This window comes from Crassostrea angulata, chromosome 7 (genome assembly GCF_025612915.1).
Source record: "Crassostrea angulata isolate pt1a10 chromosome 7, ASM2561291v2, whole genome shotgun sequence".
In the NCBI taxonomy this organism is placed as follows: domain Eukaryota; kingdom Metazoa; phylum Mollusca; class Bivalvia; order Ostreida; family Ostreidae; genus Magallana; species Magallana angulata.
This window is the reverse complement of record NC_069117.1, coordinates 4,785,947-4,813,732: the sequence shown is the minus strand read 5'-3', so window position 1 is coordinate 4,813,732 and position 27,786 is coordinate 4,785,947. Positions and strand designations below refer to the sequence as shown.

At 35.1% G+C, this 27,786-nt stretch overlaps 1 protein-coding gene across 8 annotated transcripts; it reads right to left on the bottom strand.

The window, feature by feature from the left end:
- Positions 1 to 5,647: 5,647 nt before the first annotated feature.
- Positions 5,648 to 26,324, bottom strand: LOC128193031 (trichohyalin-like). Of its 8 annotated transcripts, none has more exons than XM_052866200.1 (36): positions 26,179 to 26,324; positions 24,134 to 24,249; positions 23,842 to 23,953; positions 23,593 to 23,723; positions 23,400 to 23,441; positions 23,188 to 23,261; positions 22,958 to 23,089; positions 21,170 to 21,331; positions 20,907 to 20,981; positions 20,626 to 20,712; positions 20,381 to 20,517; positions 19,767 to 19,805; positions 19,212 to 19,326; positions 18,958 to 19,055; positions 18,142 to 18,273; positions 17,390 to 17,507; positions 17,123 to 17,299; positions 16,507 to 16,626; positions 15,702 to 15,824; positions 15,226 to 15,369; positions 14,368 to 14,451; positions 14,161 to 14,229; positions 13,852 to 14,045; positions 13,565 to 13,749; positions 13,148 to 13,206; positions 12,960 to 13,054; positions 12,452 to 12,605; positions 12,254 to 12,301; positions 11,410 to 11,580; positions 11,117 to 11,249; positions 10,639 to 10,797; positions 10,401 to 10,521; positions 10,227 to 10,315; positions 10,023 to 10,092; positions 7,960 to 8,124; positions 5,648 to 6,774 (listed from the first exon to the last, which is right to left on the bottom strand). In XM_052866200.1, the coding sequence occupies exons 2-36, from the start codon at positions 24,216 to 24,218 to the stop codon at positions 6,639 to 6,641; spliced, it is 4,035 nt and encodes a 1,344-aa protein (XP_052722160.1). In that variant the 5' UTR covers positions 24,219 to 24,249; positions 26,179 to 26,324; the 3' UTR covers positions 5,648 to 6,638. The 8 variants fall into 8 exon arrangements, with proteins under 8 accessions (XP_052722160.1, XP_052722162.1, XP_052722161.1 ...); XM_052866202.1 differs by having other exon boundaries at positions 10,401 to 10,512; XM_052866201.1 differs by having other exon boundaries at positions 20,381 to 20,511.
- Between the last annotated feature and the right edge of the window lie 1,462 nt (positions 26,325 to 27,786).

Below are 27,786 nucleotides of genomic sequence, written 5' to 3'. Positions count from 1 at the left end.
AAGCGGATTGACGAGATAGGTTCTAGAAAAAAGGATACAACGTTCAAAACTTCCTGGTACTATATTTATACTGAAGATCAAAGAGTAATGGTATTCAGTTTATATGAAGCATTACGAGAACATGTAAGAAAAATTTGATCTGAAAACAAAAACTGCACCAAGCAATACCCTGGTGAACAGCAATGAACATACATCAGCGAAAACTGTTGTCAGTCCATAAAATATGTCTCTCGAATAGAAAAACCATATCTGTTGGCACACTGCTTAAACTTTACTTCAGTTAATGTAGGTTATTGATTTGTTCTGTTTTATATCTTATTCTTATAGCTAAAGATGTGGGGATTTTTATCTCGTAGATGATTTTCATCAGTCTTTTTCTTCTTTTTTTTGCATATCTCTCCTCAGCCTTGAATGAGAAAGTTGGCGGTACAATGACAATAGTGACTAGATTATACTGCTACGTCGTATGTGTTGATCTGTATAGTTTTTGTCATGTCAGAGAAACCCCCTCTCCAATACCTTACCAAGTTTTTAACTTTGGGGGCTTTAACAAGTCACAGAGATCGATGAAAACTTGTGTAGTATAATTTGCTCAACGGGTCTCCTAGGAAGTAATAGCACTTCGGACGCCACCTCCCCTTGTCTTTTTCTTTACTCGGAGATTTATGTAATTTATGTAAAATGCATATTGATAAGAAAGCTTTTTAAAACTTTAGTCTGTTTATGTTTACTTCGACCGAATGTCAAGGTTTCTCCATTTAACTTTTAAAAACAATGTTAATATATGAATGTAGATAAAATGAATCAGTTCTGGAAAGAGAACTTCCTGGATTGGTTTGCTAGAATGGATATCAAACAATTATAATGGTATCTCTTTTACTTTGTAACATTATGAGAACCCCCAAGAAAATGTTAAACGAACAGAAATGTAAATACTGCACGCAAGCATTATCCTGGTGCAACATATTGCACAAGCATCATCGTACATTAAAAATTCCTCTCGAATAGAAACAAAACATCTGATAGCACATTGCAATTTGATGTCGTTTGTTGTCTTTTTGCTCTTATGGTTTTATGAATGTTTGACGTTCTGATTATAACTAAAACTCAGTGGATGTGTGAAAAAAAAAATCATTTTTGTCTTTATTCTGGCCAGACAATCTTTGTTTTCGTACCTTATTCTCTCAGCTTTTGATGGGAAAGTAGGCGGGACCTTTCGACAATAACAACAGGTTCTACTGTGTGTTGTACTATAGCGTATTGTTGACCTGTATAGTCTACGTCATACATGTCGGAGAAATCCCCTCTCCAATTCTTTAAGAGTTCCTCACTCTTTGGGCATTTGCTCAACTTTCAAAAATGAGTGCATTATGATGATTATTAGGGAAAGGCTGATAATAGTCTGAATTTTTTGTGGTAGTCATAGGTCACCTCACCAAGCCATCCCTTTTAGTCGGTGATTTATAACAGTTTGCGTAAATCGATAAGCAAAGATAATCGTCATGCGTAGGGTGTATACTTAAAAGTATCACATTTTGGATGAGCATCACCTTATCTCAAAAATGTCAATTAAAAGTGTTTCAAATAAAAAGAAAAAGCTTGAGCACAAAAAATTAAAAAATTGACATGGAACGTTTTATAGAATTAGGCGAATCATAGAAATTTCTTTACTTTCGTCACAAAATCTTATGTTGACCGAATTTTTATCCAAAATTTATCCTTTTTTATTTTTATCACATCTCAAAGGAGTCAATTCGTACTGTAACAAATAAAAAGAAAAATCGCGAGCTTAAAAATAAGAAGAATTGAATTTGAACTTTTTATCAAATAAGGTGAATTAAACAAATGTAAAGTCTAAATGTCTAAAAGTAAAATGAAATATAAATGAAAACAGTTCATACGATTCAGTCGTAGTCATTGCAGACAGGATTGAGGTTACTATGTATTTATCCCGCTGTAAGATACAGAAATCAAGACGTATACTGTCATTTGTCCATATTGTAGATTGCTACCAGATATTTCAATCATTGAAAACATTTCCCCTAGACCAGAGTTTCCATAATGTGATTTATTTTGTTAAGATGAAGTACATGTAAATCACGAATTCTTTGTTGATTTAATCAGCATGGTCTTGATTTGTATCACTATTACAGAAAACAAAGGTAACACTCTAACAACATCAACTGTTCAAAAATGTTAATATCAAAATATTTTCTTTGTGCTGGGAATATTTTAATTCTTTGCCTTCTTTTGTTGATCTCAAGATGAAACATAGTCTTCGTTTCCCTCATCTTCTTGTTTAGCTACAGTAACCAGCGCACACATCAAATACATCTCTACATGTATTCCTTTACATAATTATGCAATTCTGCTTCAAATGTAGAACTTCTTTGATTTATTCCTTAGAAAACTGTTACATCAGTATCAAAAATGCCTATAAAAAATTAAAAACGGGCACTTTGTGGGATGTCGTGAAATAACCCAAGATGTGTGGCGGATAACCATCACCAAGAGGGGTCAAGGTGAGCACTGCTGAGAAATGTCGTTACTTACCTTGAGTCTTTAACATCGATATAAATGCTCATTGTTAGCTGAGACGTGCATAAAACATGACAATCGTAGCCAGAAACTGCATGTTGTAGGTCCTACAAACAAAAGACCTAAAAACTTTACTGTTTACTTAATGAAATCGTCTAATAACAAATATCATAAAATAAAACAAACAATTTATCAAATAAAAACTTGGGCGTCACTTGAATTTCTTGGATGTCTTACTAAAAAAATACCTTTTTTTAATAGACATCTAATTGGCGGTCAAAAGTTATAATTATACAGAAAGAATGTCTCAAACAGAATTATAAAAATAAAGCAAATGCGATCAAAACATTGAAAGTTTATTCAACTGAATTGATATCAACCCGATATAAAGATGTTCCTTTAATAACATTGACATTTCCTTATTCAAGGTAAGAACATAAGAATAAGGCCAATTCTTCTACAATTTTTTTTTACAAAACTATCCATTTTCATTTTTGGTAGCATTAGGCTTTGTAAAATCCAATTAAAATTTATTTTATGTATTTACATATATTTATGCGTGTGAACAATAATGAGTTTGTGTATATACGTTTCCTCTTTTCATATTAGGATTTTTGATTTTGCTTAATTTAAATCATCACTCTTTGGATAACGTTCTGTGGTATACAAATCCTACGACACGGCACATAGAACACATATATTGCATCAGATAAATGTGTAAAACTATATTTATATCTACTTAAATCTATTTCAAGGTTTTTGGCTTAACAAAGAATTCATAAAAGACAGATAGTTCCGATTAATTTAAGCTGTTGACAAAAGTTCAAAAGTTTTATACTTTCGGGTGGTGTGGAAAAGGGAAAAGGGTAGTTATCATATCAGAGGTGAGTAATTAATTGATCGAGATAACTGGGTGATTGGGATTGTAATGTTCAAAGTCACTCTCACAATCATTAAGTGAAAAATAGTTGACACATCCCTATTTTATATTATTATGATAAATCTGTAACGTTATACCAAATTTTCTTTCAATATTGCAACCTCTGCGAAAAAAAAATATTAACAGAAACTGTTGGTGGACCGACCGCCCGACCGCCAGACAGACAGCAGCAAAGCAATATGCCCTCCCTCCTCTGAAAGGGAGGGGGGCATTAAAAAAGCGATTTTTTCGGGCAAATCATGGTTTATGGTTGGTCATTCTTTTTAAAAATTCAATACTGACTATATATATATATATATATATATATATATATATATATATATATATATATATATATATATATATATATATCCTTTTCGCTGTCTTATTTCCATGCCGTTGAAATTAATGAATTGTGTAACCTAATTAAAAGGCATATGTATAAGCATGCTTTTTATACTGTTTACTTCGTACGAATTTCAAGGTTTCTCCATCTGATAAATGAATGCGGATGGAACCGATCAATTCTGGAAAGGGCAGATTGTGGAGATCTTCCTGAATTACTTTGTAACGTAATGGAGAACCGCACACACAGAAAATGTCATCTTAACGGACTGCACCCAAGCAATCAAGCAATATCCTGGTGCAACATAATGCACATAGGCCTCCATCATACACGGTTATCCGTCCATAAAATATGCCGCTCAAATAGAAGAAAAACACCTGGTGGCACATTGCTTAAACTTTATTTGATTTGATGTAATTTATTGGTTTGTTTTGGGGGTTTTTTTCGTTGGTTTCAAAATAGTTTGGAGTTCTGACTACAGCTAATCTTCGGTTTTAAAAAGCATTTTGGCCAAGTAATCTTTGTATTTATTCTTTTTTTCTCAGCTTACAAGTGCTATAGTTAATTGTAATATAAGCTATCACATCGGTTATCGACCAACATAAAAGAACTTAGCAATTGTAGTCCCTTGCATACTTCTGACAGATTTATTTTTTCCTATACTGAATTTTTACCTTTATCCAGTTTAAAAACAAAAGGATTGTAAATTTGAGAAGGAAACTTAATGTTTTTTGTTGATAATCATTTTCATAGGAACTACTAGTACTTCTTCCAAGCCACATGCAGCAGCTTCCTAGGGAGTGTGCATGTCTGTTTATATACAAACAGAAAACTGGTTTTTAGTTTTTGGGTAGATCTGTCCCGAGCTAGATATTTTAAGAAATGCTGTATCAGGTGTGCCCCTTTTTGGTTTTAGCTGGTAAGAATGGTAACATAACAGTTTTTCTGAATATTTTGTCGAGAGATACAAACTGGTTTTTTAAAGGATTTTTTTCCTCTATAGCGTTTTATAGTGAAAACAATTACCGATGTGATACCTATATCGTATGTGTTGACCTGTATAAGTGGGCGGTACAATGACAATAGTAACTAGATTATAATACCATGTCGTATGTGTTAATCTGTATAGTCTACGTCATACATGTCGAAGAAATCCTCTCTCCAATCCTTCACAAAGTCTTGAACATTTGGGGGCTTTAAAAAGTAATGTTCAGAGATCGAGGAAAAAATTTAGTGGGATAATTAGTTTAACTCTTCTATAAAAAAAAAAAATAGGAAATAGTAGCACTTCTGACGATTATAAAATAATGAACGATTAAGGTCTGCATGTCGCCGCGACTCGCCGTTCCGAATTTTAACTGTTTTACGTAAACCGATAAAAAAAAAAGTTTATCGCAATGTATGCGCATGTACATTCACAAACTCATCTATTTGATTGTCTAACTTATCTTGTCTAACTTAACAAACGTTGCAAATAAAGTTCAGGGTTTTTTTTTTTTAAAGAAAATAGTTCCCTCTTGACCAAAGTTCAACAAATTTTAAAAAATTGAAGTAAATGTTTTTCAAGCATTTCCTTATTGGTTTAATCAACATGCCCGAGTTTAAAGTACTAATATTTTTCTTTGCCCAATCTTTTCTTTGTGTTGTTCAACACAAAAGGAGACACCATGTACTGATCTCACTTCACTTGTCCCCCTTTTTAGTTACTTAATATAACACACGTGAAATATTGGTACTTATAAACTTCTGCCTAAATTCCGCCTCTTCCTTTCAAATGTAGAAAAGGACCCTTCCGACGACATGTAATTCACTTTGAGAATGGTCATATAAAACCAAAACAAACACACGTTTGGTGTATTTATTGTATCATAACAAATGAGATATAATGATATTTAACAACAGGCTATCACAGTGTTTCTGAGTTATAAATAAAAACAGCCCTCTACAGCGGCCGTCAGAGGGAGGCCTAGTAAAGGACACAACCTATACACAAGCTTAATTAGACCCTCCATTGCAATCTGTAATATCATAATATTTATCATTTTACATATTGCATCATGTCTATTTTCATCTCAAGCAAAACTGTGTTACATTATGGTCAGATCAGAAATGTAAAAATTTAAAAATAGAGAATAAAAAAACTCCATAATGCTGAGTGGATGAATATACATGAACATTGCATAAAATATACAGAGAACAATGGACAGATTCTTCAAAAATAGTTGTCAGTCACAACCCAGATCAACGTTAGGAGATACTGTAAATAAAAATATTTTCTTATTCATAATTCGGACGGAAATCCCAAGTATTTCGTTGATATGAATAATGGACCATGGAGTGTAAAATTGTTGCAAATTGTAAAATTATAGAACCTCTAGTCAAAAATTATGATGTTAACCATTCATACCATGGATTATAAAAATAACATTTCTGTGAGAGTCTACATAATCTATACAAACAAATTGTATGCCAATCAGGAAATTCTGAAGGAAGAACTCTATGTGCAATAAATACTTCTATAAATACATAGTGAACACAGTACAAGACTCCTGGTCCATCTAGCTCCCCTCTATATAGACGATTCATCACAATCATGATTTACTGAGAATTCTCTACATATGCAGCACTTAATCAATCTAGAAAAAATGGACACTTTTTCAAACACTGTACAAAATACTCTTACACATAAAACATTCAGTACTTCAAAGGGACGCCATTTGCTACCACAAGTTCTCTCAGCTATGCCATCATTTTGACAATTGATCTATCGCCCAGTCAACTGCTGTATGATCTCTAGTGAGCGACCACCAACACATGGCAGTATGCAGGTGGTACCTAGAACTGTCTCACTCTGATTTCATCATACTCGTCCAGTTCCAGTCGGACAGTGCCGGGGACTGATGGTCGTCGCTGAGGCGTGGAGGACAGCGGTTCCGTCTCATTGACGTGGGAGCCCAGCATCATGCTGTCACTGTGTTAGTAGGTTAAGGCTAACTCTGGGGAATCACATTGTGCGACAGAGCAGATCCATGTCTGGATTACGAAAAACTGAAACTCCTACATGGATCCACCCATTCATCAATAAAAACTTGTGACCAGTGTTTAAAAAATTGCAGGTGAAAAAAACCTTCAGCATAAGCTGCCTGTGCTATTGTTATCTAACATGCAGCATGACTTGGTTAGTGTTAACATGAAAAGAAGCTACAGCAAAGCTAAGTAAATTAAAGAGACAAAACAATTGCAATCATTTCACAGCGAATCTTGAAAGAGCACCACAAACCAATGTACAATTCTGTTGTTTCATAACAACACTACTTAGAGGTAGAAAATGACTATTGGTAACATTTGATATATATGTGATAACATACATGTAATAGTATTATAAAACAAAACTTTGGAACTGTTACAGTTATTACAAATGATTTGATAATATTAATGACAGCTTGGAGCTCCACCGTTAGTAAGCTCTAGAACTAGACAGTCCTGGATTTGGTATACATAGCACCATGTCATATAACACAGCAGCCAGAGTCTGAGAGAGCAGGCAGTCTACTGAATACTACTGCAGGTTAAGGTCTACAGAAACACTATCACTAAGTACATGTACTGTCTGATGACCTGGTACTGTAAATGATGATACATATGGTATAGATAGCATTACTGCAAGCAGCCAAACTCCACACTCATAATCCCCATAGCCCCTTGTTATAATACAACACACATGTAAAAGCTTTACACTGAACAATGACTTAATGTTTTAAATGTGTCAGACACAATTTAGGATGAATTATTATATAAATATGTCTATATATGCATCAGCGATCTGCAAATCATTAGTTCAAAACAAGCTGAGGGGTTTTTTTTCAACATTTTTTACCTTTGTAAAAAAATTTTTAAATTTGGAATTTCATTTGGAAAATAATGTAGTAGTTTCATCCATATCAATATTGCAAGGTGTCCGATGCCACTTTAAATGCCTTACCATGTATTTATTTCTTTGACATAGAGCCTACATCCAATATCAAGTTTCTGGAAATTTCTGATTTTGGAATATTTGATTACTTCTAATAGCTCTATCCTACATTATCTAGCAATCACTTAAAATTCTAGCTGTACCCTCCCCCCTATTACCATGACTTAGCTATCAGAAGGATACACAGAGCCATGCTCCGATTGAGGGGGGTGGATGAACGAGGACCCTAGGTTCAGGTCCTGACCAAACCTTTTGAGCCATTCCTTCTGCTCGGCTAGTTTGTCCTGGGTGGTGCTAGTCGTGTTGAGCTGGTGGTGTAGGCTGAGGCGGTACTGTCTGAGCTGTTCTCTGTAATAGTCAACATAAGGAATATATCAATAAAATACATGTAAGTAACAATTCTGTTCGAGCTGTTCTCTGTAATAGTCAACATATTAAATATATCACTAGTACAAGTAACATGTCTGAGCTGCTCGCTGTACGGGTCAATGCAATCATAGATATAACATTTATATCACTACAAGTCTACAAGTAATGACTATATCACTACAAGTCTACAGGTAATGACTATATCACTACAAGTCTACAGGTAATGACTATATCACTACAAGTCTACAGGTAATGACTATATCACTACTACAAGTCTACAGGTAATGACTATATCACTACAAGTCTACAGGTAATGACTATATCACTACTACAAGTCTACAGGTAATGACTATATCACTACTAAAAGTCTACAAGTAATGACTATATCACTACAAGTCTACAGGTAATGACTATATCACTACAAGTCTACAGGTAATGACTATATCACTACTACAAGTTTACAGGTAATGACTATATCACTACAAGTCTACAGGTAATGACTATATCACTACAAGTCTACAGGTAATGACTATATCACTACAAGTCTACAGGTAATGACTATATCACTACAAGTCTACAGGTAATGACTATATCACTACAAGTCTACAGGTAATGACTATATCACTACAAGTCTACAGGTAATGACTATATCACTACAAGTCTACAGGTAATGACAATATCACTACTACAAGTTTACAGGTAATGACTATATCACTACAAGTCTACAAGTAATGACTATATCACTACATGTCTACAAGTAATGACTATATCACTACAAGTCTACAAGTAATGACTATATCACTACAAGTCTACAGGTAATGACTATATCACTACAAGTCTACAGGTAATGACTATATCACTACAAGTCTACAGGTAATGACTATATCACTACAAGTCTACAGGTAATGACTATATCACTACAAGTCTACAGGTAATGACTATATCACTACAAGTCTACAGGTAATGACTATATCACTACAAGTCTACAGGTAATGACTATATCACTACTATTAGTCTACAGGTAATGACTATATCACTACAAGTCTACAGGTAATGACTATATCACTACAAGTCTACAGGTAATGACTATATCACTACAAGTCTACAGGTGATGACTATATCACTACAAGTCTACAGGTAATGACTATATCACTACTACAAGTCTACAGGTAATGACTATATCACTACTAAAAGTCTACAAGTAATGACTATATCACTACAAGTCTACAGGTAATGACTATATCACTACAAGTCTACAGGTAATGACTATATCACTACTACAAGTCTACAGGTAATGACTATATCACTACAAGTCTACAGGTAATGACTATATCACTACAAGTCTACAGGTAATGACTATATCACTACAAGTCTACAGGTAATGACTATATCACTACAAGTCTACAGGTAATGACTATATCACTACAAGTCTACAAGTAATGACTATATCACTACAAGTCTACAGGTAATGACTATATCACTACAAGTCTACAGGTAATGACTATATCACTACAAGTCTACAGGTAATGACTATATCACTACTACAAGTCTACAGGTAATGACTATATCACTACAAGTCTACAGGTAATGACTATATCACTACTACAAGTCTACAGGTAATGACTATATCACTACTAAAAGTTTACAGGTAATGACTAAGCTGCTTTCTGTAATAGTCAATGCAATCATTTATAGCATTAAATCACACCTACAATTACAGATGCTGTTTGACTTGTTCTCTGTAACACCCATTTCAACCATTAGGGTTAAATCACCACTATAAGTCACAACAAACATATCAACTTCACATTAAGCAATGTAAGGTTGTTAACATCTTGCTGCAAACTGCATGCTTCCCACCTGCTGGTGATACATACCTTACAGGTGTTGGTCCTGTGGTCATGGAGAAGGTTCCAGGTACGGCACTAGTGAGAGGGGGGCGGCGATCTGAAATAAGACACATTCATCAGTGTCACAGAACCATTCTGTGGTATTCCAGGCATACCAACATGCATTTTAACCATTACAATATATCATTTTAATGGCCATTTTTTTAGTCCTACGAATGCTCAAACATTTACCTCCAAAGTATTTCCTCCATTTTCTTTCCAAGGACTGTTCAGCATTCATGACAAGAGTGGAGTAATCCACCTTGTGTTGAGGATTTTGTCTACAATGAAACATTTCCAATAATAAACACGGAGAAAGAGAGTCACTAAGCGTACGACTTAATCCTCCATTACTTGTAAGCTTACATGTACGGGTTGCTGGGTGCCCAGGCCTGTAGAGGGGAGGCAGGAACTGAACTCCCCAGGAGGCTGGGAGGGGCTGAGGGGGCGTAGATTGGCACATAGTTGGCTGGTTTCTCTGTGGTTCCTACAAAAAAATGTAATTCTTTGAACACCTTAGTTACTTTGGTATATGTGTGTATAAAACAAATAATGGTCACTTGCTGGAAGTGACTATTAGCAGCACACCTGGGCTATATCTCACCTTGCATACTGTTATTCCCACTGCTTCCAATCATCGTGATCACCTTGGCCAGGTCATAGTTGATTCTCTGTAGAGACTGGGCGATAGGATCACCCTCTGAACGCAGAGTGGACATCAAGGGGGTGCCATTCTGTATCCGGGCATTTTGTTTCTGTAAAGCTACATAAGAAATTATTAATCAATCTTAAATTCCAATATACATATGTAGTTTGCACACATGCATGTATATTTGTTACATTTAAGTATTATTCAATGTAAAAATTTATAAAGGTATCACTTAACATTTCACATTCAAAGAAGGTTCATGTTTAAAACATAAATGAAATAATACATGTCATAGTTAAGTCCTGTCCAAATCAAAACACCAAATCTCTAATAACTTTGAACATATAAACACAGTTTTCACTCTTCTTTAGATATGTAGACATTTCTTATCAGAAGCAACCCTGTGTCATCATTAGGCAGGTAGCAGCCGTACCTTTGAGAACATTATCCAGACTGTTGTCTGTACTACTGACTCCACTACTCTCATCATCAGAGAGGTCACAGGTCGGAATTTTGGCAGGTCGCCAGTGGTGCTCAAAGGGAGAGTACTCTTCCTCACTTCCAGACTGAAAAGCAATCGCAACATAAAACTATAACTAATTAATCTAAAAAAATTATTCCCTAAAATCCTTAATCAGCATCATATCTATTTTGTGAGTACCATAAAATTGAAATATAAAATCTTGACCCAAGTGACAAGTATGAACTGAGGGAGAGGCTACTGACATTGTTGTCGGGGTGGAGGCGGGTAGACATCTGCCGGAGTTTCTTCTCCTTCTCCTTCACCAGCCGTGACCCCGTCTTGACCTGCGACTCCATGTGGTCAATGTCCAGGGATTCCTTTTCTAGTTTCTGTTTCACTTCCTCCAGAACATGGGGGCTCTCCGAGGTCAGATTCTGTCAAACAAAATTGGAACTCAGTATTCAGTGTTCACGTTCCTTAGTCCTTGTAAACCTTATCAATTCAGTTCATCATAATAAATGTACATGCATTTGGCTTGATGATAGATGTACTATATATATGAATATTGAGATTTATGATATTAAGGTCAAGAGTCAGTACATGTACATAACACTTACAATATTTCATTTATTTTGGCCGCATGTAATTTTAAAATTATTTAAAGATTGTTTTCAATTTCGAAAACTTTTTTTTGGTTAGTACACATAAATAATATAGCATATACATTTGATTTCCATTATAAATTTTATAAATCATATTTCTGTCATGCACATATATGTTATTAGTATCTTTTCCTCTCCCATTTTTTAATGCACTAATGAGCACTAGCAACAGTTGTACATGTATGTTGTTTTATAAAATATTTTTACTTAAGAAACATTTATATATGTAAAGACAGGACAATGGTATAATCAGATTTAGTTAACAAAACATGTATTATGGACCACACACAAGACAGGTTAATCGTCCACTACCAGACATACAGCTCTCAGGCTATGTAACACTACGTTTCCTCTGGTAAATGAGACTCATTTTGGAAACACACTGCACATCAATAAATGACATGCAGGCATAATTCACCACAAGCTAATACTACAAATTTCTTACAAATCGCACTTGTCCTTTGGACTTATTAGAGGGTGAATCAATTTTTTTCTGCAAACAAAACAATCCCAATAATATTGTCATTATAAAAACACTCGAAAGCTACTGAGATTAAACAAAGGCAAAATCTGCATTTTAATGCCCTACATACAGCCCCTGTCCAGCTGTGAGGCGTGTGTCGCTATCCCTGGGATGACTCACCCCCTGTTTCTGTTTGATGACGTCCTTCATCAGCTCCTGTTTGGCCGCCAGCAGGGCAGCTTGCCTTCTCTTCAGAGACTGCCTCTGTTTCCTCAGGAATTCCTTGGCCATCAAGATGGAATCATTCTCCTTGGCAATCTGGACTTTTACTTCCCTAAAAAAAAAACAAAGACAGTATGATGAAAAGCTGAAAATAAGAGTTGAGAAATCAGTTGGTTTTGTGTATCTAAATATGACCATGGGATTTCAGTGTGATGTAACTATCTAGTACCGGGTAACTATATAGCGGACACATTAAAATAAGCTGAAAATAATGCTGCCTTCAAGTAAACTATTTTAGCTCTGTAGGTAGGACATAGAATTGGGAAAACTTGTTGATTTCTATCACATTAAACTGAATTGTCAACAATGATATACATTGACCTACATCACATTGCTGTTTGTCAAAATGATTTTGTTAAACTGTGGATCTATTAACAGCAACAATAATAGTCAGAGGATTACCTACCCATAGTTCTGTCGCTCAACAGGAGCATAATCCAAGATACTGTCTTCCTCTGTGAGAAGGTCCTGCCAGTATCTGCCAGTCATGGAGGACAACTCCTGTCAAACACAATATAACTATCAGAACACTGCTCCCTATTAGTGAAAAGTCAGTACCTTTACAACCAAAGAAAGGTAACTCTTTTAACTCACATCATCATCAGTTCTATCCTCGGCAAAGCTGTACTTTTTCCTGGGCCTTTCAGGAACATCTGCAAAATAATGAAAATCATTGTGACAGACCAAGTGCCGGAGAACAGTAGTGTGATTATTTGTGTGACTTTGCTTCTCCCTTACCACTATGGAGGTACAGGTACTATGTTTGAATACAGTGTGGCTATTTGTGTGACTCTGCTTTACCCCACCACAAAAGAGATACAATGTTTGAGCACAGTGTGGCTATTTGTGTTTATCTGCCTGATCCCTACCACTGATGTGGTACAATAGCTTCCACTATTGTACAATTGAGTACAGTGTTATCTTTTTTACTCTGCTTGACCCCCTACTACAGATAAGGTACAATGTGTGAGTACAGTACTGTTAATTATTTTACTCTCCCTGACCCCTTACCACTAATGAGGTCCTCCTCCCCCTCCATACTGTCCTGCCTGGCCTGACTGGGAGGGCGTCGACCTGTGTGGGTGGCACGGATTCTCTCCTCCGCGATGGACTTGGTCTCCTCAGCAGCCTGGATAATCTTCTGGTTCAGGTGCTCAATATCCTTACCTTTCTTATCAATTCGATCCCTGAGGTCACTGTCCAAACAAATTTAAAATTCATGATGCATTTGATCAGGGTTAACTTCATTCATAGAATCAATATTTCTTACACTTCCCATAATTCACACTAAAACTGACCTGAGTTTACGAGTGAGCTGCTCTTTATTCATTTTGAGTTTGGTGATGTCAGCTTCGAGGGCTCGTTTCTCAGCCTTCAGCTGGTCGAGCTCCTCTCGCTCCTGACGGATTTCCTCCTGGTACTGGCGACGTTCCTCCTTCATTCTCTCCAACTCCTTGGCACTCAGATTGGTGGTCCTACTGCTGAACGCATCCTAAAAACATAGAGTATCAACAAATCAGACACAATTTACAAACCAATAACAAAGTCTCATTTTAACTCCTCTCACTGAGACATAATGAGACAGTTACAGTCTGTACAAGACTTACATCTTGCTCTCTGTCAAAGCTGGCTGTATTTTCTCTGAACGCCTTTCTTTTCTCTTCTAGTTTTCTTTCCTACAATAGAATTCAAAATTAATATTGTACCCAATCTATATCATTAATCCCAAATATGTAATAAATAACAAATATCCTGTTTCAAGTTTCAATAGAAGCTAATATGTCTTTAATATGTAGATTTGTTTTGTCTTGTACCTGAGTGTCCAAATTCTTGAACTCTTTTTCAATCTGAAGCTTCCTTCTCTCTAATTCAGCTCTTTTATCTTGGAACTCCTCTTCCTGAGAAATAAATATGCATGTAATGAGATGCTTACAGATAAGTACATTTTTGTGCTTACTGCTAATTAAAACAATTTTCAATCAATAAACTAGTGGTTAATTTTTTTAAGAAATACATGATGTGCACACACCCAGTCTTAAAACTTGATTGGGTGCTCATGGGAAACAATTTTTATGAATCAAAACAATAAGATATTAGTTTTTAAAATTAACAAATTAACTCACTATAACATATCAATGATAATCACAATATTGATGTTTCAGATACATCTAGCATAACTAAACTGTATCTTTCAGATAGTTTAACTAAATTGTACATGTCCATGCTTGCTTTGCTCTTACTTTTAAAAAAATCTATGAACGAAAAAGTGAGAGTTTTATCAGCTGTGGTTCGTATTCCATGCTGTACATATAAACATGTGTCGGTATAAAATAAAAGCCAAGTGACTGTCCATACACCTCATTCAATGGACGGATTCAGACTTAAATACACCGATCATTCACATTACATGTCCATCCATGCTGGGTTTACCTGTCTGACTCTTTGGTTTTGTTCATCCTTCATTACTACTACTGCTTGTTTCAACTTTAAGTGACAATTAGAAATATCCATTGTTACATTCTCCTTCAAAATGTTGTTTATTGAAAGCATAGTGCTACATTTAACCTTTATCTGACAATGTGTAACAATTACAAATTAATCAAGGACTACCTCATTTCTAGCTAGCTTTTATCTAAAAATGTACATTGTAACAAAATAAGCAAGGACTGTACCTCATCTTCTAGCTGCTCGGCCAGTGTTTCCTTTTTGCGTTCATAATTCCGCCGGAGATCATCCGATTCCTTCTCATACTGTTTCTGCATTCTTCTTTTTTCTGCATCCAATTTCTCATTCAGCAATTTCTTTTCATCATCCTCCTGAAAAAACATATGAAAAAAAGTTTGCTTAATATTTCAACTGAAGCAAAATTAAATAAATTAACTTTTCATCAACAGAACATAAGAAATTAAGCATGCTATGTTATTTAATATCTAATCGTCTTTTTCATTTTCATAACATTTTCAAAACTGCTATTCAACTTCAATAACTTTACAAATGAAATGTTTCTTATACTCAATATCCACTATTCTCTGCAAGATTTAGAGGGCAGTTTTTAATACAATATGCATACTCTCAGCAATGATTACTGGGTAGCTTTTAATACCAGATCACTGGACCAGTCTATACGCAGACTATGTAATGAACTGACCTTTTCCTCATACTCCTGTCGTATCTTGCGTAGTCGGCCCGAGTGATCCTCCTGGACACGAGACAGCTCCTTCTGCTGCTGCTGCTTGATTTCCTGCCGTCTCTCTGACAACACCTCATCAAGCTAAAATAACAACACCTCATCAAGCTAAAATAACAATACCTCATCAAGCTAAAATAACAATACCTCATCAAGTTTCAAACAAACATACCAGCTCTACAATCTCCTCCACAGTGTACAGCCATGGGGAGGAAAGGCATTAATAAAACTTGTTGAACTTGTTTTATCAGTTGTTGTTAGAGTGCCTTCTAAGATACACCTACCCCAATGTCTTTGTTAAAGATACACCTACCCGCCTGTCTTTGTTAAAGATACACCTACCCCCTCCTGTCTTTGTTAAAGTGCCTTCATTAGATACACCTATACCCCCCTGTCTTTGTTAGCCTGCCTCCAGTAGATACACCTACCCCCTGTCTTTGTTAGCCTGCCTTCATTAGATACACCTAACTGCCTGTCTTTGTTAAAGTGCCTTCATTAGATACACCTACTCCCTGTAATTGTTAGCCTGCCTCCATAGATACACCTATCCCCCTGTAATTGTTAGCCTGCCTCCATTAGATACACCTTTCCCCCCCCCCTTTTTGTCTTTGTTAGCCTGCCTTCATTAGATACACTTCCCCCCCCCCCTGTCTTTGTTAGAGCTCCTCCATTAGATACACCTACCCCCCTGTAATTGTTAGACTGCATCCATTAAATACACCTACCCCCCTATCTTTGTTAGAGCGCCTCCATTATATACACCTACCCCCCTGTCCAGGTCGTCGATGGCTTTCTGTCGCTGTCTCGCCATTTCAAGCTCTTGCTCCTTCTGCTCTCGTTCCTGCTCCTGAAGACGCTTGATCTCATCCTTGATCCTCTTCATGTCCTGAAATATCAACTTCAGTGTTACAAACAAGTGCATTCATTTCAAAGATACATGTATTAAAATATCACTTATATCTTGATTCTGTTCTTTCAAGGTGAATATGTCTACATTTTTTTTCATCTTCTTTATACATCCAATTTGATATGAAACAATTAATACCTGGGTTTCACATAGTGGAGCATCTTTTAATAAAGAAATTTGGGCCAAATAGCATATTTCACACTCAGGATGCAAGAGAAAATCTGATGTGAACTTTTACTTCTATTCAATTTTAGCATACACCAAAATCCCAATCAACCAACATACAAGTGCATTCATGCACCTCTGCCCACTTTATTGCATGAGGATGAAAAACCCACCTTATCTGTCCTGGGACAGTCTTCTCAGTCAAATACTTATATATAACAGCTCAATCATATGCCTTAACACACTAATTACCCTTTGTCAAGTCTTGAACTTCAACAAAATAGGGTATATACCCCCCTGGTGTACACACCTCATCGTGCCGCTCCGCCTGCTCTGTCCTGAGTCGGTCCACTTTCTCCCGGTGCTTCCTCTCTAGGTCATCCTTAAGGTTGTCCAGCTCGTACTTCTGTTTGGACTGCATGCTCTCTATGGCTTCCTGCTTCTGGTTCTCTAGTCGCTTTTGTTCACTGGCAGTCGCAAGATCCACCTTAATAAACCACATTTGACAGCTCTTAATCACCTTTTAGTCACTACCACTTACTGGCTGCTGCCTCGTAATGTATGGTGTGTATGTTACCTGCTGCTGAAGCCTCTCCAGACATTTCCTTTTCTCCTCCTCCAGTTTGGTCTGTTCCTCTCTCTGTAGAGATCCGACCTCATTCCTCAACTTCTCTAGGGCAGATTCCATCTGTTGCCTGAAGTCAGAGTTGAAACCTGGTTATGCATCATATTCATGTAATGTGTCTCACATGTGATCATTTCCTAATTTCATATTTTAAATAGACATCATCAATTAAGATCTGATTCGTACAGAATTGAGATCCTTGACGCACATCTTTATACAAATTCTTAACAATTTCTAACAATTTCACTGGTATTCATGTATCCTATTAATAAATCCCCTGCCCCCCCCCCCCCCCCCCCCCCATCTTATTTGAGATACTGATTCCATCTCCAATCCTAAACCACACACCCTACCACAGCGATTCCATACATCTCCTTTCACATCCACCACATTAATCCCACGTGAGAGCATGCACACAATGTCCTATCTAACAACAAGCTAATTTTGATCTCTTCATACAGCATGCATTACAACATCAATCCCACCCGCATCAACAATAAAATAATTTAGATCCCATCTGAGAGAAAACACCATCGCTGTACTTCTACAACGCATGCAACACAAACTAGGCCAATCTGACAGGATTCAAGTCATATCCCATCTGTCATTAGACACTAATAATATCAGATCCCATCTGAGAACAAACATCCTTACAATGATCCCATGAGGGAGCATGCAACACAACATTTATTGCATGTTTTTACCGCAGCTCCAATTCTTTCTCTTTTTGCTCATTTTCTATCTGCTCTTGAAGCCCTTTAATCTGCTCACTATTTTTGTCTGCTAGTTCCTTTTGCAGTTTATCTAACTCCTTTTTTACCTTTTCCTCCAACTCTCTGATAAGGGACACAATATGTAAACAAATCATATTCAACAGTTTTTCTTTCTTCTCCTATCTCTCTTACAATGTTAAAGCTGAACACCGCTCGTAAATAGGCACTGTCCACCATATTTCTCTCTCACTACTGTTATCCCTACAACCCCTATATAAGCTGGAGACCTCTTAGTAGTTTAAAGTATTTTGCTGTAGAGGTCTCATTTGTGTGTACGTACATCTTGCCTCACTGTGTTACTCGGTCGCGATGAAATTATCAAGTTTTACGCACTTTTTTCAAGCCAGGAGAATACTAACATCAATTAAACTGGTCAAAATATAATTTACAAACAAAATATACACACAAAATAAGAATAAAATGCATAAATTCCAAAGACCATCAAAGGAATACAACATGTAGGCCAGGAGTTTCAAGTGTGCAATTGGGTGTAACGAAATCAAAGGGTTTATATACCAGGTATCTGTGTGACAGTGGCTTTTTATGAGCGGTGTTCAGCTTTATATATATATATATATCAGAAGCTCAAATTTGCTACCAACTTTATACTACGAATCACAACAAAAAATATCTGTACACTCAGTCAGATAGTACATCCGTAATATTAATTTACATAGTAACTTTTCTAATGAAAATTTGAAGTACGCATTTCCAGAGATGATAAATACCGCTGAGTTTGACACCTACTTGACTTGTTGCTCCTTGTCCTTCATTATTTTCCTCTCCTCCTCTTCTAACTCTCTCTTTACTTCATCTTGCAGTTTTCGTATTTTGATATCTTTTTCCTAAAAAATATTTGATAATACATTAAATCTGAACCCAAACTGTTCAAGTCTTCAAGCAGACATAAGGAGGTATAATTTCTCCTGTTAATCAGACTGATGGTAAAAGTTCAACAGGTGACAGAAGCCACAGTAGCTGCTGACGCCACAGAATTTTACCTCAAATAGTTCCAGTTTTCGATTATCATGTTCCTGGCGAAGCTTTTTCTCAAGTTCCATCAGTGAATTGTCATAGCTGGCCCTTAGCTGGTTCTCATCATGAAGGTCGGATTTCCTGTGACAGACAAACATCAACATTAACTCTGCTCTATTTAAACTAATGATTATTAGATTTAAAAGCAATTGCCAAACAGTGAATAACAGCATGTGTGTGCTATTTTCTAGGGGTAGCAACAATATAAAGAGATTCCAAAAATTAAAAGCATTAGAAAGGAAGACTGTCACATGTACTTCCATGTAAATAGCAAAAACACACTGACGTACATGTCTCTTAATTACACAATTATATAGGATATCAGGATCAAACAAGTTATTAGATTAAGTGTTTGTGCTGATCAGTAAAATAAATAATATAAAGAAATATTCCATCTTTGTGAGCAAAACTAACTGCATTAATTAAAAGAAGAGGATTGAGATCATAAAGAGGAAAGCACCAAGCCAGAGGAAGAGGAGTTTCCTTGAACACACCAATTAAAGCTCACACAAGGGACCTACTTCTCATAGGAATGATAACTGTCCTGACCGATCAGACGCCTGTGTGCAAAATATACACAAAGCTTACTTATTCACAAATTCTCTTTGAGACCACATTACCTATCTCTCATTTGATCAAAATTTAAAAAAAATAATAATCAATCTATTTCTATCACAGATCTAAAACTAAACATATCGTAATTTGCTGAATATAATAAATGTGCAAATAATACTATAATAATACGCCCCAACACTTATTTTCAATTGTTTAAAAAATGCAGTAACCAATCAGAAGTAGCATTTCTATAAGAAGCATGTGTACTGAATTACAATAGCTAATTTTTTACCTGTTGAAAAAAAAGTGTCAAAATTCTTTTGGGTGTATTACCCTTTGGGTATATGTACCATTTTCACTTAAAGAAGTTTTTCCAAAAAAAGGTACATATTATATTCAGCATATTATGGTAATGTTAAATGCTATTCAGGAATTACAATTTATTAACTTTTTAGTTTAATTGTTTTAACAGAAGATGAAAATGTAAATCATGCCAAGGACTGGAATTCCATAGAAATATTAGTGCAATGATAAGATCAGTCTGTCTATACCAAGTGAATCACATAGAATATTCCTTTACCGTTCTGCAGCACTGGCTGCTATTTCTGCCCGTCTTTTTCGATCCTCTTCCATTCTATCCAAAGGGCTGATTTTACCCCCAGGGGACTCAACCCTGGCTGTGGACATAGCAGACATTGTGCCTTCAAAATCCTGCAACTTAAGAATAAAAATGTTCCCATTACAGATATACGCATATGTTCTGAACTTTGACATATTAAGTCCAATTACCCTGATTTCACTTCTGATGTACTAAGCAGATCTTACCTTTTCCAGGGAGCCCCTCACTGGGTCCAAATTTTCTATGGCCATGTCCATGATTCTCTCTGACAGGTTCTTATCGATCCCAAAATCCTGCAACAATTTTATACTTTCCTTTCACACTCTAATCATCAACAATGATCTCTTAGTCCAGAGATTTCATACTTGTTAAAACACATGTATACAATTTGTTAATAATTGCATATTCCATAGGCTATCAACCAAGTAAACATATGAAATGCATTACTATATAAACTCAGGAAAAATCTACATTAGAGGAGGCTTACAATATCTTTGCCGTAATCTTCGCTGTCTTCTGACTCTGTCTCAAGCTTCGACTTTTCACTCCCCTCATCAGACTCCTATTGTTCAAACGAAACAAACTTCATTTATTCACAATGGGATCTCTCAATCACATACAAGTACATTCTACAATTGTTATACTGGGTGATATTTTTATGTTCATCAATACATCACTAAAGCCAATCTTACAGAGTGAGCCCTTGTTTAGGAGGTCCATTAGACCATTACACATTGAACTGATGACTACCTGGTAATCCACCTCATGGACCGGCCGCTCGATCTCATCCTCCTCATATTCGGTCGAGTAGATGGGTATACTCATACTGCTGGTCAGGTTCCCACTCTTACTGAGAGCATTAGGATTGTTGGACTTAAAGGAACCTGTTGTTGTGTTGAGACTGGACTTCACCTAAACAGTCAGAAGTTAATCCTTAAATTTTAAAGTCACACTTTACTTATCAGTAAAAGTTCTTCAAAATTTACAGGAACTTGCATCTATGTCTTTCTTTTCAAAGACTTGAATCATTCTCAAAGCATTATCTACACTCTCCAATTAAGTTACATTTGTAATGGCTCTACACTACTGCTTTATATGTTTACGGTACTTGTAAATATTTCTGCTACTCCTTAGTATACATGTATTTACATTGCATGATACGCTAATGAAAAATGAAAGTTAAGCTCAATCATATGTGTACATACATGTACAGATACACATATTAAATGGTCAATATACTCTAAACAGTTATTTTTTGCCCAGTGTTATTTTGCCCTTCTTCACTTGAGAACGATTTCACCCTGTCTTCAATTCACCCAAACAAAAGTTGTGCTTTAAACAGAGAGATAATTTGAGACATTGCAATTTGCCCATTCTTAAAATCACTCGCTGACAATGAGGACGAAAGGGGCAAAAATGGCGAAAATAAAAAGCAGGCGAATATTTTCCTGCATTCAGTAGCCATTTTCTAACATTATTCTAAATAAACTTTCTTTATGGAATACACAATAAGCTGACATTGTTCCTGCTAAATGTTTTGCTACACTGCATAATATCCTTTAAACAATACATGGGGAAATTTAATTTGCACAGGTTCTGTGCACTTGTTCATTAAATTAAGAACTGACTAATATGCACCAGTAATCCTTATACAAGATACTAATGTATTGTTAATTGCTGCAATTCACAAGGACATGAATGTTAGTGGATTTTAATTTTTGAATTATTTTAAAATAATTGTGTGATATAAAATGTGATATAAAAGACCAATGTAATCTCTATATATTCATAATACAAATTTTTCCCCACCAAGTTGCGTAAATCCCAGAAAGATAAAATAAAACACACTTGATAAACATTAGTCTACTGTAAATCATTTGTTGCAATGGAATTATTTAAACGCTGATCCAGGTTCCTCAGCAATAAAACCAAAAAATAAGGAAACTTTCAACAATTCACTGATATTATATTAAAATTTTTAACAAATGAAAAAATTTAACAACAAAATTTTGGATGAGTATCATCTTAAACAAGGCAATGAATTGAACTGGCATGCAAATCATGAAATGACATGAATTGCCAATGCACTCTACATGCTAATCAGCAGGTTAAAGACACTTACAGAAGAGGAACTCTAGTAAAGAAAAAAGGGTTTAGCACAAAATTTAATGAACCATTTTCTGTAAATATGGAAACTAAATGTTTGTTTTTTAAATGTTGTTTTTCCATTTTGATCTTAAATACAGTTGAACTACAGATCTTAACACCATTATTTGTATCTCATGGTAAATATACCGTGGATATGCCGATAAAGTTTAAAGTCCAAACTCCTATCCCTTAAGCTTAATGTATTTTTAATCGCTATCTCATATCCTAAGATATCTTGATGTTCTCTCTTAGTCTCATCGAGTTCCAAATAGCAAGGTTCAAATATACAGCAGTCATTTATTTTTACTTTTTTTCTGAGACGGCAAAAAAGGCATTGTACATGTATGTAGGTATATATACATATAAAATTAAGACTTCTACAATACATACTGGCTGGCTGTTTCCAGCAGATCCCCTCAGGGGAGCTAACTGGCCGCTGGAAGACATCATGGGCTCCAGCCCTGAGGAGTTTCTGTGCATGGAGGGTATTCCTTTACTCTGCTCAGCTTTCAATGGCCCAAGCTGAAATAAGTGACAATTTTAAAAGTGGTACAACATGCGATTGTTTGACATTTATATAAATATTCAACTGCTTAACATACAACATGTAAGCCCTGTACCTTCTCTGCAGTTTTGTTTTTCTTGTCTTTTTTCTTTCCTCCATCTGCTTTGCCCCCTTTTCCTTTCTTTGCCCCTTGATTAAATATAAGTTATCAAATGTTATTGACATCAAGCTGGTTATTTGCAGCATCTTTAAGTGTGTGATCTCACTAAATCATTCATAAACTGTCTTTATAGCAGTACGTGTAAATCTGATCAAATCTGTATCTACCTGCAGAACTTCCTGCTGTGGGACCGCCTCGAGCTGGGGGACCTGTAAATGGAAGAGATTGTTGAGCATTATCCATAAGATTTAATAATGCAATTATTTTTTCCATCTTTTTTTAAAACACCGTTTTTTACTAAACTCTGTTCAAAAACTTCTGAACTTATCCTTATATATAGTTCCTGGTCAGTGGTCTTACCTCCTCTATTCATGGACAGTTTCTTCCTTTCTTCCATGACCATTTTTCTGTAGAACTCATCACACGGGTGATCCCATATACTCTCTCCAGAAGCAAAGTTGAAGTAGTAAATGTCCCCCTTTGGATCTTGACTGCAAAGTGAAAGATTAACATAGTTATATTTTGCTTGGAAAATTTACTGTATCCACACTTCTAAGATATATTCAAATTTTCTGGTAAAATTTAAAATTGCATTCCATGTTGACTTACCATGGTCTCCAATGGTCTGGTAGAGGGGCACATATCCCCTCCCTAGCGATGTAAATCAGGTGGGGCTCTGTTTTAGGATCAATCCCAATAATTTGTGCATACTCAAAAATTTCTGAAAAACATTGAATTAGATATTGATATTATCAAAAACTTCAGATAACAAAAGTGAGAATAACTTTTTAACTGTGTAAATAAAAGAGATGTTATCAGTTAATATACAATAATGATTAAGACATTTATAACTTGATATTCAAGAATGGAAAAGATGTCCAATCCTACAGTTATGACATACCTTCCTCACTGGGTTGATAATTTTCATCGTAATCTTCCTCAAGGATCAACTGATCATTGATCACTGTTTTTCCTTGTTCATACATCTTGAGTTTTTGATTTCAAAACTTCATCCACCTAATGAAAAAAATTAACCAGTAAAGTAACATACAAATGATTTTGTTTTAGAGATTTGTGCGTGAGGTGCTGGTGGGGGTAGTAGGTAGGATGTTCTATCATTAAAATGATATTCTCCTATCTACATCTTTTTATCACTGATATTTTCAATATTTGTATAGCAGTAGATTTTTTTTAATTTGTCACAATTCAACTTTATAGACAGGTCCAGCACAATCTCTTGATTTAGCTTTATAGCTTAAAACAGCTATATAACCTAATAAAGCTATTCAGAATAGCTTGATTAAGCTATTTATATTTTTATATGCAGTTTTCCACAAAAATATTAATTATAAGAAATATGCAAAAAAAATCACAAGTTAATTACCCATCATATTTAACACCCCTACTTAAAAATAGATGTAACTTTTTATCACTTTTAAGCAAAAATTATATTTCCATTGTTTTGGTAACTGCCCTACACCTTGTCTGCAGTGAAACATGGATAAGTATTTCTTTAAATTGTGCTAAAAAAATTACCAATCAATTATCTTGTTTATCATGACTGACCTTTTATATATTTCATTCAAGTAGTTAAGATTTGAGTTGTGTAAATTCTCCATTTATATAATCACTGAGATGTTCTGAAACATATGATAAGTCTAGAGAGAGCAAAAATCCTGCCTAAAGATTCCTCTTTTTATCATATACTTTGGATCTCCTAAGTGATTACACGGAGAGTCTGCATCAACTTCTATTGCTTTTCATAAGCTTGGCAAGTACCTAGTACATTTTGACACGATGCGTTTATTATGCAGCACACAGATGTAGTCAGACGATATAGGCAACTTACCGGTATTTGATAATTTTTCAACCTAGATCTCATCAGAAATTGTTATAGAAATTGGAGAACTTGTTTAAAACATAGCATGGGGGGAACACCCTTAAAATCCAATATCATGTATCATATATATATTATATATATTGATTCTGCCACATTACTTATCAGGTTAAATTCAAGTATATAGCTTACTGACATCATAAAACATGTGATCAAATACCAAAGGTGTAAGCAGTTACGCTGGTGCAAGCATTCTTTATAATCTGTCCAAAGATATTTGTGCAGCACATTTGGAAGATTTTGAATAAAAATAAAACACATACCTGTGAAAGAAGTGCAATTGACATAGTTGAAAGGGATAATTTCATTGACACATTATCATCTTTCACTCGTTAAATTCACAGGAACAAAAAAAGATTCCTTACGGAGATTTATAATGGGGTATGTTTACATCTTTTCTCCATTTGGAATACACTTGGAGAACATAGCGCAATTTTACAACGTTATCGAAACCTAATAAGCTAACAGGGGCGTTTCAACTGAGAAATCTTGGAAATTTTTCATACTTTTGAATGAACATTGTTTGAACCCTGAGGTATTTATAAATATCAAACAATTAAGCAAAATATGAATTCAGGATATATCTTGGGACAGACTATATAAGAATACCCTTTTTTTAAATGATCGAAACATTGGTTTTATTGCAATAAACAAAAAAACACTTACAATTTCTAATTTTAATCACTGTTGTGCTCGGGAACAAATAATAGAGAACCCCACTTTCCGACAACCGAGCTCCCGTGCTTGATAGATGTATTCTAGCTGCGGTAAGGGATGGGGGGGGGGGTCAAGTTCGATTACAATAGTTATACCTGACAATCGCATGACGAATCAATTCATCAAATATCACAATAGACATACACCATAAATTAAAATGGAATTCATATAGTCATGATTTATAAAGAACGAAAAATACCATTCCGATAACATGATCATGACATGAGCCCAAACTTGTTTACCTTCGATGCAAGCACCGCCAGTATTAATCAAGGTAAAGTGACTATTTAGAATCATTCTAACCATACAGAGTTAAAAATATGACTTATTACCTGTCTCATGTAGAAAGCATAGCTACTTTGTTTCTGTTTGTGACGTAAATCTTTTATACTGATTTCGTCAACTCCTGTCCAACCGCGGCCAGTACGCCATCTTGCTTCCTCGACGCTTCAAGGAATTGTGGGTAAGTATGTTAATTGGCGGGCTTTTTAAATTTACCTAAAACGGGGGAGAGAGATTAGCTGCAATCAGTTTGAAATGCTTCAAAATTGAACACTAAATTCAATACTATGGTTTAATTTAAAATATATAGGTGCACTATTTCATTAAAGATTGAAAGAGGCATACTTTATTGGTATCAATTACAGCGTTACATATCTTTTTAGATAAAAAAAAAAAAGCGCCACAGTTTGCAATAGTTTTCGGTTCATATATAACAAAAAAATAATACAGTACATTAAAAAAAAATCTACATATATCATTAATGTACTAAACCAATCATAATCGAATATAAAATCTCAAATCCATTATCGTACATGTAAATCCTTAATTTTCAACTGGTCATCGACTAAAAATCGATCATCGAAGCAACTCTTCACCAGTTCACTGTCAATACAACGTTCATGATTTATTCAAATATCTAAAATGAATTATGATAGAATTTTTCAGTAGTATTTAATTTAACCCCAAAAAACTGAAAATTTATGTGTGGATAAGTTTGCGAACGGAACTTTATTGTCTGAATGAATCATGTTAATATCTCTCAAACCATATCAATTTTTATGGTACATGTACATGAGGTACAAAAAACAAAAATATTTATAAATGTACAAACGCAGGGTCAAGTAAGCAATTAAATAAATCGAGCTAATATTTTTTTAACAAATATGGACCATTTTTTTAATGAATCAATATCTATGGTATTCCTATTAAGATTCCGAGTCCCAAATTTATAAGTATTAACCACTTTTAACATTTGATGAGTTTTTTTCTTTGATTAAGTTGCGGAATAAAAAATGCCTAGCATTCCATTACTTAGTGGTATTCGTCACCCAAAGTACGTGTTTTTATTACTTAATGAACACATTTTCTAACATCTTTCTGTGTTACCCGATCCTCCAGTTTAAATTGGTAATTCAAGTTATGATTTTAGGTTCTAAATTTTGTGAATATGACTCTCAAATCGTTTTGAAGTTTCTTAAGATAAATTTCCTGTTCAAAGTTTTCCATGAAGATTCTTTAAATCAAACATTTGATTGAATTTTCTACATTTCTAAATCAATCTTGTAAAAACTGATTTATAGGCGTTTCGTTAACAATAGATTTTAGCCAGTTGATACTAGAAAAACTTTGATTAATCCAGTCATAGGAAAGACCACATGAGCTGAGTATAGCTCTCACACATTTCAACCATGGGCGCAAAAACGAACCCTCAGAAAAACATTTATAAAAATAGCGATACATTATATGCATATGATTACAATCATGCGCCAAGAAATGGTCGTTAACGGTTAATGAAAACAAAACAAAAATAATGGTTTTCAGAAATGGGGGAATTTTACGAACAGAAGATGTGTGGTTTTATGTATGAACAAATTGAAGTAGTGAACAGTTTTTGTTATCTCGGACTTTTGTTGAATTACAATGGCAAAGTTTATGTT